General features: G+C 42.5%; 8 protein-coding genes across 8 annotated transcripts, besides 41 other annotated features; all 8 read left to right on the plus strand.

Moving 5' to 3' along the window:
- Tc00.1047053511481.10 (hypothetical protein, conserved) lies at nucleotides 1-1,351 on the plus strand (the record flags this gene model as incomplete). Its single annotated transcript, XM_803266.1, has 1 exon — nucleotides 1-1,351. A coding segment is annotated over one exon (1,351 nt), but the record flags the coding sequence as incomplete, so codon positions are not given.
- Nucleotides 1-15,581: a sequence feature (heterozygous, non-Esmeraldo-like haplotype).
- Nucleotides 1,608-2,573, plus strand: Tc00.1047053511481.20 (hypothetical protein, conserved; the record flags this gene model as incomplete). The annotated part of the gene is made up of 1 exon (XM_803267.1): nucleotides 1,608-2,573. One exon carries the CDS (start codon nucleotides 1,608-1,610, stop codon nucleotides 2,571-2,573), a length of 966 nt encoding a protein of 321 aa, XP_808360.1.
- Nucleotides 2,293-2,337: a sequence feature (GA-rich).
- Nucleotides 2,672-2,695: a microsatellite.
- Nucleotides 2,826-3,728, plus strand: Tc00.1047053511481.30 (hypothetical protein, conserved; the record flags this gene model as incomplete). Its single annotated transcript, XM_803268.1, has 1 exon — nucleotides 2,826-3,728. One exon carries the CDS (start codon nucleotides 2,826-2,828, stop codon nucleotides 3,726-3,728), a length of 903 nt encoding a protein of 300 aa, XP_808361.1.
- Nucleotides 3,776-3,806: a microsatellite.
- Nucleotides 4,033-4,791, plus strand: Tc00.1047053511481.40 (N-acetylglucosaminyl-phosphatidylinositol-deacetylase, putative; the record flags this gene model as incomplete). The annotated part of the gene is made up of 1 exon (XM_803269.1): nucleotides 4,033-4,791. One exon carries the CDS (start codon nucleotides 4,033-4,035, stop codon nucleotides 4,789-4,791), a length of 759 nt encoding a protein of 252 aa, XP_808362.1.
- Nucleotides 4,991-5,030: a microsatellite.
- Nucleotides 5,055-5,810, plus strand: Tc00.1047053511481.50 (endonuclease III, putative; the record flags this gene model as incomplete). The annotated part of the gene is made up of 1 exon (XM_803270.1): nucleotides 5,055-5,810. One exon carries the CDS (start codon nucleotides 5,055-5,057, stop codon nucleotides 5,808-5,810), a length of 756 nt encoding a protein of 251 aa, XP_808363.1.
- Nucleotides 5,916-5,950: a microsatellite.
- Nucleotides 6,044-6,065: a microsatellite.
- On the plus strand, nucleotides 6,098-6,472 carry Tc00.1047053511481.55 (RNA-binding protein, putative; the record flags this gene model as incomplete). The annotated part of the gene is made up of 1 exon (XM_803273.1): nucleotides 6,098-6,472. The coding sequence occupies one exon, from the start codon at nucleotides 6,098-6,100 to the stop codon at nucleotides 6,470-6,472; it is 375 nt and encodes a 124-aa protein (XP_808366.1).
- Nucleotides 6,675-6,716: a sequence feature (T-rich).
- Nucleotides 6,737-6,765: a microsatellite.
- Nucleotides 6,907-6,954: a sequence feature (T-rich).
- Nucleotides 7,021-7,095: a sequence feature (A-rich).
- Nucleotides 7,102-7,203: a sequence feature (T-rich).
- Nucleotides 7,264-7,356: a sequence feature (A-rich).
- Nucleotides 7,488-7,539: a sequence feature (A-rich).
- Nucleotides 7,570-7,612: a sequence feature (T-rich).
- On the plus strand, nucleotides 7,765-11,649 carry Tc00.1047053511481.60 (RNA helicase, putative; the record flags this gene model as incomplete). Its single annotated transcript, XM_803271.1, has 1 exon — nucleotides 7,765-11,649. One exon carries the CDS (start codon nucleotides 7,765-7,767, stop codon nucleotides 11,647-11,649), a length of 3,885 nt encoding a protein of 1,294 aa, XP_808364.1.
- Nucleotides 11,867-11,905: a sequence feature (T-rich).
- Nucleotides 11,908-12,825, plus strand: Tc00.1047053511481.70 (RNA-binding protein 5, putative; the record flags this gene model as incomplete). The annotated part of the gene is made up of 1 exon (XM_803272.1): nucleotides 11,908-12,825. The coding sequence occupies one exon, from the start codon at nucleotides 11,908-11,910 to the stop codon at nucleotides 12,823-12,825; it is 918 nt and encodes a 305-aa protein (XP_808365.1).
- Nucleotides 12,004-12,032: a sequence feature (AT_rich).
- Nucleotides 12,898-12,936: a sequence feature (A-rich).
- Nucleotides 12,982-13,025: a microsatellite.
- Nucleotides 13,086-13,128: a sequence feature (T-rich).
- Nucleotides 13,357-13,378: a sequence feature (AT_rich).
- Nucleotides 13,418-13,461: a sequence feature (GA-rich).
- Nucleotides 13,509-13,534: a microsatellite.
- Nucleotides 13,585-13,607: a microsatellite.
- Nucleotides 13,716-13,747: a microsatellite.
- Nucleotides 13,780-13,802: a sequence feature (AT_rich).
- Nucleotides 13,833-13,853: a microsatellite.
- Nucleotides 13,925-13,968: a microsatellite.
- Nucleotides 14,083-14,141: a sequence feature (A-rich).
- Nucleotides 14,198-14,251: a microsatellite.
- Nucleotides 14,320-14,342: a microsatellite.
- Nucleotides 14,355-14,396: a microsatellite.
- Nucleotides 14,479-14,514: a sequence feature (AT_rich).
- Nucleotides 14,617-14,661: a microsatellite.
- Nucleotides 14,923-14,949: a sequence feature (AT_rich).
- Nucleotides 15,028-15,096: a microsatellite.
- Nucleotides 15,095-15,121: a microsatellite.
- Nucleotides 15,137-15,160: a microsatellite.
- Nucleotides 15,169-15,197: a microsatellite.
- Nucleotides 15,198-15,223: a microsatellite.
- Nucleotides 15,224-15,252: a microsatellite.

Genomic DNA, 15,581 nt, shown 5'->3' on the forward strand with positions numbered 1-15,581 from the left:
CAATCGTGCGCGTAAAGATGCAGTCATTGCTCAATGGAATAACTTATTAAATTTTATGTTTGAAAAATATGAAGAATGCCTCCTATCAAAAGATCTTTATTTGAGGCGGATTGAACTTGCATTCCGCCAGTTATGTAGTCAGTTTTCCCATGAGGATATCTGCTGGTATGCTTATGCATGTTTTGTGGCCGTAGACTTGAAGGATGAAATACAAGCTCGGGAAATTGTCGAAAAAGGCCGTTTTTTGATTGGTGATAACTCCATCGCCCTGCGATCCTTGGATGCGTTACTTTCCAATTCAGATCTTGAATCAGTGAATAGTTTTAATGATATTTTGAATAAAGGAATATTTTTACAAAGATTATATGCAAATGCGGCAAATGCATCCTTACAAAATAGAAAACGTTTTCGAGATGTTGGAAAAATTGCAACTGCAAATTCTCTTAGTGATTGGAGAATTTATCATCAATGGGCTTTCGCAGAGCAGTGTGTTTTGAATGATATTCAGATGGCCGCGAGGGTTTATGAAAGAGGTATCTCTTGCGCCGCAAATTCTTTGAAAGATGCCGTATTGCTATCAAATGAGGCGGTTAATTATCATCTTTGGCAACAAAATGAGCGCGAAGTTCTTGGATATGCAGAGCGTCAAATTGAGTTGCTCTCATCTACGCAGCATGAGGGATTTATACGAGCTAGTTGGAACCAACTTGTTCATGCTGAATCTATTTTGGGTTTGCCTTCGCTAACAAAAACAATAAGAAGACGTGCCGAACGATGCGTGGATTTTGCACGTAAACCAATTATTGAGCGCTATCGCGTTGGTAATTATATTCCGTGTTCCGATGAGGAACTTGATTGGCTTGAATACGTAGATGATCTCTTCAAAGCTCGTAAAGAGGAACAGGAACCTGTTTTTGAAGGGGTGACACCATTGAAGCACCTGACTCTTTCTACAGATTTGAATTTTTACCCCGATCCTGTTTTACCGGATGTATCTTTATGGACTACGTTTGAGATGTGCCCCAACCGTGAACATTCTTCCGGAGCAGAAGATTCCGACGAAGTTGTTGGGTCTCGAACGCTGCGTGGGCGACTTGTATACAAGTTAAAAATTGATGAAAAGACAGTAGCCCGATTGAAGCGCGAGGCGCAATTGCGCCAAGAGGAGAATAAAGGTGTCGGTAGCAAGGCACTCAAGGATCCACATACCGCTCTCCAGGCGTTGGTTGAAAAACTAGAATCCAAAAAGTGGAATGCAAGCCAACTGAAAATGTGTAGGATTCTGAATGCCGAATGGCTTATGAACACACTCACCCACGGGGAATTAGATCTGCGTAAACGGCGCCAATAAGCTCAACTGAGAAAGTGTAGGATGAGGATCCTTTATTTCTAACACACAAACTTTCTCTCTCTCAGACCGTGAGCAATATATAACGTGCGTACGCGTATACATTTATTTGTTTACCAAGAAGTAAACCCTTATATTTTTTTTGTATTTTTTCTTTTCTCTTGCAGTTGTTTATACTTTTTTTTTCCGCCATTGTTGGTGTATCTTTGCTATTTTCAACAAAATAGTTGAGGGGGGGGAAAAGAAGTCAAATAGCAAAATGCAAAATGATACCCTTCGTGTTTTGGGAAGCAATCCGTTTGAGAACATTACGGCCAAGACGCGTCTAAGGCAACTTTTGCAAACCCACCAGGGTAGAGACAAATTGTTTAAAGTGGTGCAATACTTTCTTAGGATAAAACTTTGGATGGACTCCGTCAGTTACAACCAAAATTATCTTCCGGGCGCAGAATTCACTGCTGTTGAAAGAAATTTGATGACCATTGTGAACACCCGAAGGCTGTTTCGAGTGGGACGTTTTGTTGGGGAATTTGTTAGAATGAGGTTGACATTGATCAAGTGCTCAGAACTTGTTTACATTCCAGTTCATGGAGGACAGTGGATTGCGCTCTTCATTCAATGTCAGATGATTTGTGATATGTTTGCCCGAGCTCTCATGTGTGTAAAGTCCTTGTGCGAAGATGTAGCCTTCCTTACCCAAAAGGGCTTTTTTAATAGCCAGGTGGCAGACCAACTTATTAGTGTGTCTATTCGATGTGCACTTCCTGTCTTCTTGATTGATCTATTTCTAAACACGCTCCGGTTGTTGCAGGGAATCCGCGACGCGTCACAGAAGCCGGCCAAAAAGGAACTGTTGCTTTCAATGGAAACCTTTTCGCTTTTGTCTAGGTACGATCATGTTGATAAGCTGCGGCGACGTATGAGCAAATCCAATCCCTTGGGCAAAGGGAAGGTGGATGATGATGAGGAGGAGGACGAGGAGGAGGAAGTACAAATGTTAGAAGTGGGGGAAGAAAATGAGATTATAGTGAACTCTTATCAAGAGCTTCTTTGGAAAGACTTTGAGTTGCACTGGATTTTTGTTACAGAGCTCAAGTTGCTTCTTGACCTTTTTGTAGCCTTGTCAAACCTGAACCAGTGGAAGGGTGTCGGGGGTCTAGTTAGTATAGGAGGTCTATTCTCTGGTCTTTTATCCGTTTACAGGGTCTGGACCTATGGACGTTGACAAGGTGGACGAGGAAAAAGAAGAAGAATATAATGGTGATATATGTTGATTGAATGAAAAGACAAGCATCTTTCTGGTTGATGTATTTCCTCGTGGCGTTTTATTTTTTTTTTTTTTTTTTTATTGTCGGCGTGGTTTTGACTTTTCATCTTTTTATTTGGTGATTTTTGTGGTGCTCAGAGAAATTCTTTTGCTGGTTTTCCTTTGTTTTGCTTTTATCCATGCTATTCCAAAGTGGAGATATTCCTGTAGATGGCAATGAGCGCTGGAAAGGCACAGAGACTCCCAAAGGTCGCCCCCTTATCATCAATGGCATACGGCAAGCGGAATGAGGGCGATTGGAAAAGCACGTTAAAATTATTTGTGGAGGAGGTTTCTCGACTGAAAGAGGAAACGGATGCATTGAAATCTACCCGGAATGATATAGAGGCCTCCTGGCAAAAAGCCGTGGAAAAGATGAAGATTCTCACAGATGAAAATTGTTTGTCGCAACACGCCCTGGAGTCCTTGTTGGATGAAGAACGAAAAAAGTCTCTTGCGGTGGTAAAGGAAAAGGAAGATTTGCTTGTGAAGCTGAAGTGTGCCGACGAGAAGTGTGCCGCGAAAGAAAAAGAGGTCCGTCGACTTGCTGACATGGTGGAGACAGAAAAGATAAGGCACAGCGTCTCTGTGGCGCTACATGAGAAGACAATGGAGAAGAAGGAGTCACAATACCGGGCAGAGCTCCATCTTCAAGAGAAGCGGCTAGAGGAGATGCAACATGAGTTGCATCAGCAACTGAAGCGGCAAGAAAGTGAGCTCCTTGCAAAAGACATATTATTAGAGAAGGAAAGAAAACGATGGAGAAATTGGCACGAAGGATATGAAAACGAAAATTCCTCCGATATGCCCCAAATAAAAGGGGCGTCATGTGCATGTCGACTCTCTCCAGAAGCCACAATGAATTTTGCCGATATTTCTTCCAGTACACCTTTCATGGCGCATGTGCCGTTTTCCGTGCCTCCCGATGATGATGATGCCCGTAACGTCTCGAAGAAGAGTCGGCTAGAGGCAGCCCGGCAACAACTACGGCGAATAAATGGAAAAAGCAAGGAGGATGTCACATTGATCTCGCTTAGCAAGCTGAACCACCTTCAAGAACACTTCCGTCATTAGAGTGACCCTCCATCGCTTGTATTTCTTTTATCCAGTTTTGTTTCCTCTATTATTATTATTATTATTATTATTATTATTTTCTTTGGTTCGTTAGATGCTCCATGTGTGTTTGTGTGTATTTGAAATCCTCCCCATTGTAATGGTGCAGTTTCACATTGACGAAGTGATGAGAAGCAATAATCTAGCCACTGGGGGGTTGGAAAGATAATGAAGAGTTCTAGCGATATAGGATCTTTTGTTCGTGGGACCTTTTTTTTTTTTTTCCTTTGTTTGTTTGTTTGAGGAATCCCCAAAGTGGTGTTTTATGTCCGTTTTTTTCGCTGTGACTTTTCTTGCACTCATTCTTGCGGTTCTTCTGCAGTGGCAACGAAGGTCAGCCGCTCTTCGGCCACGTATACTTGGGGATGTCCTCCTTGTGTTTGCTCACCCAGATGATGAGGCAATGTTCTTTTCGCCAATGTTGGAGCATCTGAAGCGATACGACGTGAAGGTTCACTTTCTCTGTCTGTCGAATGGAAATTATGAGGGGCTTGGCGCGCTTCGCGAGAAGGAACTCGGCCTTAGTGCCCAGTTTATGGGCGTTCACCGAAACAATGTGAAGATAGTGAATCATCCCGCTTTGCAAGATGGCATGAACAAAATGTGGGATGCGGGTTTGATTCGTCAAGAGGTGCTTTTGTACCTTCAAAAGGCGAGGAATGTTCGCACGGTCGTCACCTTTGACCAATGGGGTGTTTCCCATCACCCAAACCACATTGCAACCCACAATGGGGTCTCTCTTGTGAAGGAGAACATGCCACCAGGGATTGTGTTTTTGAGCTTGCGCACTAGAAGTCTACTGGGGAAGTACAGTGGAGTATTGGCGGCTGTTCAGTACATAACAAATTTTAGTTTATTGGGTCACCAGCATCGTTTTGTGTTTCTCGTGCCTCCAATCTCGTTTTTAACGAGTTTTCTTGCAATGAGGTTGCATAGGTCACAACTCGTGTGGTTCCGCTACCTTTTTTTGGCATTTTCATCCTACACGTACGTGAATGAGCTAGAGGAACTGAAGGCGTCCTAGAGACATTTGTTGTTGTTGTTGTTTTTTCTGTGTGTGTATGTGTCCGTTTGTTTGTTTTGGGGTTTTTTTTGCCCGGGCGAGCATTGAAGTTGAATGGACGTGGAACGTTGAAGGAAGAGAAATGTTGATGTTGTTTGTGTGTTTTGTTAGGCGGGAAATTTACAACGAAGAAATGATGGTGATTTTTTTTTTATTTTATTTATTGTTATTTTAATTTTATTATTATTATTATTATTATTTCTTTATTTTCTACCTGCGGAGAAATGAAGAAGCATGCGTTCAAGCCACCGCCCAACTGGGAGAGGTTGTACGTCAGGGTGAAGGAACTCCGAGAGGGGCTGGATGCTCCGGTAGACACGCTGGGATGCTCGAAACTCTTTGATAAAGCAGCGTTGCACGAGACGAGACGGTATCATATCCTATTGGCTCTGATGCTGAGTGCTCAGACAAAAGATCATGTGACGGCGGCGGCAATGCACGCCCTTATTCGAATCGGGTGTACCCCTGAGGTGATAGCGAAGATGCCGGAGAAGACACTTGATGGATTTATTTCCAAAGTAGGCTTTCATAACAAAAAGGCTAAACATATTAAAGAGGCGACAGATGCTATTTTGAAAAGGCATCAAGGGAGGGTGCCGCATTCCTACGAGGATCTCATTGCGCTTCCCGGCATTGGTCCCAAGATGGCCCATCTGTTTCTCCAGGAAGCAGACGGAGTGGTGTTGGGCATTGGTGTGGATACCCACGTTCACCGCATCAGTCAACGCTTTCTTTGGGTCCCATCGACGGTGAAAACGCCGGAGGACACACGAAAGGCACTCGAGTCCTGGCTCCCACGGAAGTACTGGGGTGAGATAAATGGGCTGCTTGTGGGTTTAGGGCAAACCATATGTACCCCCCGCTTACCGCGTTGTTCCGAGTGCCCAGCTTCGGATCTATGCCCCAACGCTTTTAAGGAGGCGAAGAGGAGTGGAAAAAGAGGCAGGGTGCCTGATATCGAAGATGTCGATACCCGGTGAAAGACCGTAATCGTTATGGAATCGATTGTTCCATCTTTCTGCTTGTTGAATCAAAAAAACGTACGCATACACATACCCGCCTACTTCCCCCCTTTCTTTTACCCTTTTTTTTTTTTGTTTGTTTGTGTCTTTGTTTGTTTTTCCCTTCCCCTTGGTTGATAATCTGGAATTGCATGCACCCTCTTTAGTCATTCACATTGTTGCCGTTCCTTCCTTTGACTGATAAAATATAAAATAATAATAATAATAATAATAGCCCTGAAGGTGATCTCTGACAATTAATTACGATGTCTTTTGATTCCCCGTACAACCGTAATGTGTACATTGCCAGTCTCCCGGCAAATTACACAGAAGAGGAGCTCCACGCCTTGTTTGCTCCTTTTGGAAGGATTGTTTCTACCGCTCTTGTTAAAGACAAAAACAAAGGGCGTTGCAAAGGCTACGGATTTGTACTGATGGAAAGGTACCAGGATGCATACAACGCGGTGATTGCCCTTCAGGGGCACACCATTGCCCATACACGTGTTCAAGTGCGCCTGGCCCGACCCGAAGCATCGGCAAAAAGGATCTATCCCCTCTATTGTCAACAAGCCACGATAAGCAATACGGTTTCGCCGACGTATGTCTTGTTAGTCCCTCAACCGTACATTATGAGTCAATGAGGTGTGAAGTAAATACCGCAGCTGGTGGAGGTAATGGGGAAAAGTACGTTGCGATTCCTTTTCTTTTTTTTTTTCCTTTTGTGACTTTTTTCCTTTTTCGTCCCTCTCATTGCACAAACGAGAAAGACGGCAGGGAAAAAAAAGAAGGAAAAAGACACAAAAAGAAAAAAAGGCAGCGATGCGTACGTTCCTCCCATCCTCATTTATTTCTTTTTGTTTTTTGTTTTTTGTTTTTTTCTTCTTTACTTTTACCTTTACTTTTGTTTATTATTATTATTATTATTATTATTATTGTGTTGTGGTTTAGTCTTCGAGCATTTACTACATATCATATCCTCCAACAACGCTATTACAAACTTATGAAAGCCAACTTCTTAACAATATCAACAATAAATATATTTGCCAACATTGCAACGGCCAAGGCACATCCGGACTTCTTTTTGTTTTTGTTTTTCACTTTATTTTATTATTATTATTTTTATGAAAGGCCGTTGACTCTACAGCGGCAGACAACAACAACAACAACACACACACACACACAGATAAGCAAAAAAAAAAAGGAAAGAAAGAAAGAAGGAAAAAAAAAAAAAAGGAAATAAAAGAAAAGGGAAAAAAAAAAAAAATAGGGATTTTTTTTTTTTTGTATGTGTGTATCTATGTGAGTATTTGTTGTTGTCTGCCGCTGTGTTTTGTGTTTTGTGTTTTGTTTTTTGTTTTGTGTTTTGTGTTTTCTGTGGTGCATCAAATCCACCGAGGGAGAGGGGGGGAAGGAGGGAATGGAAGAAGCGAGCAAATAAAAATGAAATAAAATAAGAAGTGCGACTTGAAAGGAAAAATTAAAAAAAAAAAAAAAGGAAAATACATAAAAATATAAAATATATATATTTATATGCGTAGAGAAATGAAAGACTGATGTGAAGGGAAAAGAGGGGGGAAAAAAAAAGAAAAAAAAAATGGGTGTAATTTTAAAGAAATAAAGAGGAGGAAGAGAAGGAGAAGAAAATAATTAAGGGACAAAAAAGAAAGAAAGAAGAAAGAGGAAAGAAAAAAAAAAAAAAAAAAAAGAAGGGCGGTGGGGAGGAGGGCGCAAGAGATAATTTTTTCTCTTTTTGTTTTTGTTTTTTGTTGTTTTTTGTTTTTTACGTTTGTGAGGAATTACACACGTACAGAAGGATGCGTGCAGAGTGGGGTATATATATATATGTAGATATATTTTCTTCTTCTTCTTGTCGTTGTTGTTCTCGTGGTTTTTCCTGTTGTTTGTTTGTGTACGTGACTATGCAGTGTTAGGAATGGGCCCGAATAGACAGCGGAAGCCAAGGACGACGAAGACGCATCGTGGCAGAGGTGGAAATCGCACCCCCACATCGTCCACGGCGGCTCCTTCCATGCTTTCTCGGGCAGGGAGGGAGATGATCATTGATGTCCTGCACCATGCGGCGACAGGGGGGGCGGTGCCGGTGCCTGAGAAACATTTTGATGCCAATGCAGGGATAAGAATCACACTTCAACGCAACTCCCCCTTGACGCCATACGAAACCCTACAACGATTGTACGAAGGGCTTGGTTTCCCACCTGATCTTACCACACAGTACGTGACAGATTTGCAGGGAGCATCCAAGATTCCCGCATTCACCTCCATTACAGAGTTGCTTGCTGAAGATGGCCCTTATCAGTCATTTTTGGTAAATAGTTGTTTTGAGTTGTTTTCCCATATGTTATTTTACTCTCGGGGAGAAGTGGATGTAATCATGGCCTCGGAAGAGGATGCCATCTTGGAGAATGAACTTGAAACCATACAAAGCCTCTTTGATGAAAGTTTTATAGGCGTAAGACAAATTGACGACAAGGAATTTGAGGGTTGTGAAATGTACTTTTCTTTTTCATCGGGAAGCGGAAAGCGTGTAGTGGTCTGTGTTCGTGTCCCTGATCAATATCCAGCTGAGCCACCGTTGATCCTTGCACAGCCATGCGGGAATCAGGTGGGGACATTACCCATTCTCGGGGTTTTCCACGCGGATACCAAAGAATTGCCCGCGGCATTGCGCCGCTCTATACTTGATGCGGCTGTGGAAACCATTAATGGACTTGCAGGAGAAGGCTGTTTGGTGGCCCTGATGTCGTCTTTGCATGGGGTAATTGCGTCACTTGAAGTAATGCCTATTTCTACGTGCAATTCAGGTATCAAAGAGGAGGAACGGCCGGGTAAAGAAGAAAAGATCAACTTGGACGCACAGAGAAAAGCATTTGTAAACGCCTTAACTGCTACCCCAGGTGTAAACCCAACATCTACTGAAGATCATCATGCATCGTACCCCATGCCGGTAAAAATTGGACTCAAGACGGTCGGTTGTGTCCAAGATGAAGGGGATATTGTGCGCCGAGAGTATTTAAAGACAGATAAGTCGCTTGACGCTAAACTGATGGCGGAGTGGGAATCTCTTCGAACCAGTGGAACGATGAAAAAGGCACGTGAACAACTGCCTGCTTTTCAGGTCCGTGAAGAACTTCGTGAAATCATTTCAAAGCATCAGGTTGTCGTTATTGGTGGGGAAACAGGTAGCGGAAAGACAACGCAGATACCACAGTACCTGTACGAATTTATGTGTGAATCCGGCATGGGGGGTTCGGCGAACATTGTATGTACCCAACCAAGAAGACTCGCTGCAACATCTGTGGCTCTTCGAGTTGCCGAAGAACGTGATGAGGCAGTGGGAGGTGTTGTGGGTTACACGATCCGCCTTGAAAGCTGTGTATCACGACGCACGCAAATTACCTACTGCACGACAGGTATTGTGTTGCGACGCCTACAGGTGGAGAAGTTCTTAGGGTCTGTTAGCCACATTGTTGTGGACGAAATCCATGAACGTGGGGTGGACACAGATTTCTTGTTGATTCTTTTACGTGACCTCATTCAGCGACGATCCGATCTGAAGGTTGTGCTTATGAGTGCGACAATGGACTCGGAATTGTTTGCACGGTACTTTGGTGGGGCCCCTGTCATTTCGATTCAGGGTCGCACATACCCGGTGCAGCACTTTCACTTGGAGGAAATCATTCCAATGGTGGGGTATATCCTTGAGGATGGTTCCCCGTACGCCAATCGGGAAGCAAAAAGGGAGGAACGACGTCGAAATAATCGAAAGCAGGCAATCAACATTGATCCTGAAGAAGTGGATGATGCGCGTGAGATGGAACTTTCAGGCCAGAGCCTTACAGGAAAGTTGAATGCCGCACCCAAGACGCTAGAAACCATATCAAGAATGAACCTTGATGTTATCAACTATGAGCTTATTGAAAGTGTTGTTTTTTATATTGATACCGTCATGAAGGTCGATGGGGCGGTTTTGATTTTTCTCCCTGGTATGGCGGAGATCATGCGGTGCATGGAGCAGTTGAAGTCCAATCCACGATTGTCAAATAGTTGCCTGATGTACAATCTCCATAGTTCTCTAGGGTCTTCTGAACAGCATGGTGTTTTTCAAAGACCCCCTAAAGGGAAGCGGAAGGTGGTGATTGGAACAAACATCATGGAAACTTCCATTACAATTGATGATGCCGTGTTCGTTATTGATAGTGGAAAAGCGAAAGAAAATCGGTACGACGCCAGAAAAAGTCTCTCCCAACTGGTGACCGTTAATGTTTCTAAGGCAAATTGTCGTCAACGACAAGGACGTGCTGGACGTGTGCGAGAAGGGTTTTGCTTTCGTTTATTTACCAGTGCCCAGTTTGAGGCCTTGGATGATCATCAACTGTGTGAAATGCACCGTGTACCCCTTGAAGGTCTTATTCTCCAAATCTACTCGCTCAATTTGGGGGATGAGGTGGAGTACCTTCAAAAGGCACTTTCACCCCCGGAGGAACGTGCTGTGAGAGGCAGTGTGAGGGCTCTGACCACTCTGGGGGCCTTGACATTGGATAAACGTCTGACATCCCTCGGTCAACATTTAGCAAACCTACCACTGGATGTACGTATAGGGAAGATGATTATACATGGGGCAATTTTGCACTGTGTGGACCCTGTTTTAACAATAGCGGCCTGTTTGGCAGTACGGAGTCCGTTTTTGTCTATGATGGACTATCAAGCGGAAGTGGAGGGGGTACGAAAAGCATTTGCAGGGGAATATATGTCCGATCATTTAGTTTCTTGGTTTGCCTACGCAAGTTGGGTTTTTATGCAATATAACGAAGGGTCTTCTGCCGCAAAAAAGCTTTGTGCACGTTACTATCTTTCCTTACCAGCACTCAAGCAAATTCAGTCCACCAAACGGCAGTATGAACGTTACCTTTATGAGGCTGGATTTATTGAGGAAACTCCTATTCATTCATCGCATGATCGATTTTTATATGACCCTGTGATAACTCTTGAGGACCGCTTGTATGAATCCGGTGGGAGGCAATTTAACGCCAATGCAGGCAGCGTAAAGTGTATTTTGTCATGTGTGGTGGCCGGTCTTTACCCGAACATCGCACGTGTCCAAACTGAAGCGGGTAAAAAAGGCGGAACATTTCTCAAGTTGACTACGTTTGATGGGTCGGAGGTTATGATCCATCCCTCCAGCGTTGTGGGGAGGGAAAAGAGGTTTCTCTCCCCACTCCTTGTGTATGTTGACAAGATTAAAACCTCCGCTACGTTTTTACGTGATGTAAGTGTGGTGACCCCGCTTCACGTCATACTTTTTAGTGGAGGTGGATTGGAGTACCTTCCAAAGTACGGTGAACTTGTTGTGGATGACATGGTGGCCTTTAAGTGTAGGGGTGAAGATGCGACGTTGCTGAAGCATTTAAAAGACCAATTGGACTCGGCCCTCAGTCAGAAGATCAATAACCCTTCAGAAAGCTGGGAATCCACCAGCAGTGTGGTCGTCCGGGCTATTCTCCGGCTTCTTAAGGACGATTTGGAGAGTGTACGTCATTTGACGGTTGTGGACCACCGACAGCCCCGTACGTCATTGACGGCTCCATTGGCCCCACCGGAGGAGGCGGTGGCCCGTGAGAGGCAGGATGCAAAGAGAAGGACGCAACAACGCTGCTTCGTCTGCGGGGAGACAGATCACATGGCTCGTTCCTGTCCGCGTCAGGCCGCATCACTGAAAGGCGGTCCAAGTGTCCGCTGCTTCGTCTGTGGTGCGTGGCACCACCCGACGGAGTGTACATTGGCGTCCCGCGTCTCGTGAGGACGTCGACTTATATCAGGGGCCACAATGCGAGACCGAAGCAACGACGAACAAAATCCCAAAGAATGTCATCAAGAAGCACAAGTAAAAATGGAACGAGAATTATCCTCCTCTTCCTTACTGCTTGGTACACACCAGTAAAAAGGAGAGCAAGAATGAAACAAAATCTGAACGTGGTTTGTAATTGCATGAGTCCTTTGTTTATTTCCCTGAATTATTTTTTCCTTTTCTTTTTTCTTTTTTTTTATTTTGTTTTAAATGGGTGTAGAGAGGGGTCCTTGCCCTCTTTGTGCCTATTTGTTGAAACCGGGGTTTTGTGAACTGCAGCGTCAAGGAAGGAAGGGAGGAAGGAACAATAATAAAGAAATATTAAAAAAAAAAAAGACTTCTGCCAAAATAAAAGTTAAACGAAAGCGAAAAAAAAAAGGGGAAAAAATGGGCAGTCCATCACCAACGGAGAGGTCCGAGTTTGGACGCAATGTATATGTTGCCAGCCTTCCCCTGGACTTTGATGATCAGCAGCTCTTTGACCTCTTTGCGCAGTACGGGCCCATTAGCTCCGCACGGATCATGCGGAAAAAAGGAACGCGGGAGTCAAAGGGTTATGGCTTTATTTTATACAAGAATGTCGCCTCGGCTGCGCTGGCCATTTCGAGTCTCTCCGGTGGTATTATTGGAGGAAGCCGAATTCAGGTGCGCCTGGCACATCCGGATGCCTCCACCGCGTACAATAGTCAACGGACCTCGAAGAGCAGCAGTTCAACTCCTGGCGGTCGTTCCTTGCAGGCCGTCCATCATCCACCGCCATCCCCATTGAAGCTGCAACCACAATCACAGCCACAGCCACAGCCACAGCCGCTGCCGCTGCCGCAGCCTCAGGTGCAACCGATACCGCCACTTGTCCAGCCGCATCCGCCAGCGTTAGGGTCAACGGCTGCAGCCAATCCGGCGATGATGATAGCACCCGTTCAACTTCCCACACTTTATCCAGCAATGTACCCACCCACTGTTTTTCCTGTCATGCCCCCCACCCCAACCCCTGCCATATCCGGAGGAACCAGTCCACAATTAATGTTGGTGCCGCAGTTTACCTCACAACTGCAACAAATGAATTCACAGCCAACCTTTTATATGCTTTTGCCAGACAACGCAATGTCCAACCCTTCTCTTGTGTAAGGAAGAAGGGCATTTTGTTGCCGTTGTTGCTTAGTTTCTTTTTTTTTTTTTTTAACAGAGAAATAAGGAGTGAAAAAAATGAAAGGAAGAAGGAAAAAAAAAAAAAAAAAACGAAACTGAGGCAAAAACAACTTTTAAAATACCCCCTCCAATAACAAAAAAAAAAAAGAAAAGAGAAGAGAAGAAAAAAAAAAAAAAGACGGCACTTATCTTTATATATACATATATATAAAGATGTATTGGAAAGGAAACAAGAGTCCTTTCATTTTTGTTTTTTCTTATTATGCTTTTTTTTTTTTTTTTACCTTACTATATAATGTATACGCTTATGTCTGTGTGCGTAAAAGTAACCGTTCCTTATTATACGAAGAACACATTATTCCTTTCATTTTTTTTTTTGTGTGTGTGTGTTTGTTTTGTTTTACTGCTTGTGTGTTGTGTATGTTGTGTGTTGCTACTAATATGTTATTGTCTTGCATATTGGGTGGCAATGGAATGGAAAGAAGAGGGTAAAGAAACAAACAAACAAACAAAATAATAATAATAATAATATGGAGGGCAAATATTTGGCAGTAGCGACTCGGGGAGATGCGAGAGAGAGAGAGAGAGAGCGTGGGGAGAAAGGAGAGGGAGTGGCGGCCAAACACAAAAGGACAGTCTTGTCATAACAAACCCCTGCAGAATTCTTTTTTTTTTTTTTTTTTTTTTTAGTTTGGTTTGGTTTGAATCCCCCCGTGTGTATGTAATTGTGGGGGGGAGTTTGTTTTGTTTTGTTTTGTTTTTATCTCGTGAGTTTAGTTTTTTTTTTTGGGTGTTTTTTTTTTTTGGTCAGTTTTTGTTTTGTGTCTTTTTGTGTGGGTTTTCATTTTGGCAAACTGCGGAAAAGGCCCTTTTTTTTTTTTTTCTTTTTTTTTTTTTTTTTCCGTGTGGGAGGGTGTTGTTATTTTAATTTCGTTTTTTTTTTTTTTTTTTTATATCTCCTCCAGTCCCAAACAATAACACACACGCAGACAGACAGACAGACAGACGGGTATTTATATTTATACGCATGCAATACATGTACACTTGGAGCTCCCCAAACTAATAATAATAATATTTATATTTATTTATTTATTTATTTATTTATTTATTTATTTATTTATTACGCCGGACCTTGACAATATGGAGGGGGTGGAGGAATGAAGAATAAAACTTGGGGAGAATAGAATGGGTGAGGTGAGGTGAGGAGGAGGAGGAGGCGGCGTGGAGCGGGGAGTGTGAGATGAAGAGAAATAAATAAAATAATTTTAAAACAATAAAATAACAATAAAATAAAAAGGAGGGATCTGAGGAGGAAAATACAAGTGAAGATGACATCCCCTCCCCTTTCACCTTTTTTTTTTTTTCTTTCTTTTTTTCTTTTTTTTTTTTTTTTTTTTTTTTTTTTACTGCAAATCTCGTCCTTTTGTTTGTTTGTGTGTATAATTTCTTTATCCGTGTCAGTAAGATGTTCTTTTATTATTATTATTATTATTATTTGCATTCCACCCTTGTTTGTTTGTTTGTTTGTTTGATTTATTTATTTATTTATTGTAAATTCTTATTATATATTATTCTTATACGACCGGTTAGCTTGAGAGGGAACTGCGGGGGAGGTAGGGGAGGGGGGAGACCAAAATATATATATTTTTATATATTTTTATATATTTTGGTCTGTTAAATGGAAGGATGGAAATTAAGGAAAAATATCCTTTTGTCTTTTTTTTTTTGTGCTTCCTTCTTTAAGAGTATAATAACAATAATAATTATTATTATATATATTATATTATATATATATATATATATATGTGTGTGTATGTGCTCGTGACTTTCTCCTGCTCTTACCAGCCGTAGTGAAAACACACCCCTCCAATGCGCAGCTCTGTTAGGCGTACGATGGAATTCAGCGGGAAGGGATAACCTTATTAGCCCCCCTGCCCCCTGCGAAAGGCCATTACACATGGCCCCCGTAAATCCAAGTACGCCGTTACCTTCGCGCCCTCCCTGGAAAAAAAAAAAAACAGAGGATTAATAAACCCTGCCACCGCGTCGAGGTGGCCGGCTGCACCAAAAGGGAGGATATATTTATATATTTATATATTTATACGTACCATCAATTTATTATTATTGTTACTACTATCGGGCCAATTCAAAGATAAATGTGTCTCTATTTATTTACCTACAATATTTGTATATATACAATTATACACGTATGCATGTATACACTTATATATATATATGTATATATATATAAGTAAGCAAGTAAGTAAGTAGGTAAAGTGAAAGTCATTTCTTTCTTTTCTTTTCTTTTCTTTTCCCTTGGTCTGTATATATTATTATATTATATATATATATGTGTGTGTGTGTGTGTGTGTGTGTGGATTTATATAAATATATTTATTTATATATTCGAGTAATTGTGTGTATTTACAGTTCCTTTTTTTGTTTGTTTGTTTGTTTTTATTTCGATGCTTTTTTTTTTCTCACGTTCTGTGAGTGCTGCTGCTTTTTTGTTTCTTCTCCTTCTCCCCCCCCCATCCCCTGCCTGCCTTTCGGCCTTTCGGCCTTTCTGTCTGTCCACCTGCGAGTACGTCTACAATGCGTGCATGAATAAATGAGTGAATGGGTCGAAGGGAACATCCCCTCTTTTTTCCCTCTCCGGGATGCGACGTTAAAAAAAAAAAAAAAAAGGGGGGGGTTTTGTGGTGTGTGGAGGGGAGGGGGGAAATGGAAGAAAG

The sequence above is a fragment of the Trypanosoma cruzi genome, genomic scaffold, assembly GCF_000209065.1.
Source record: "Trypanosoma cruzi strain CL Brener 1047053517129 genomic scaffold, whole genome shotgun sequence".
In the NCBI taxonomy this organism is placed as follows: Eukaryota; Euglenozoa; class Kinetoplastea; order Trypanosomatida; family Trypanosomatidae; genus Trypanosoma; species Trypanosoma cruzi.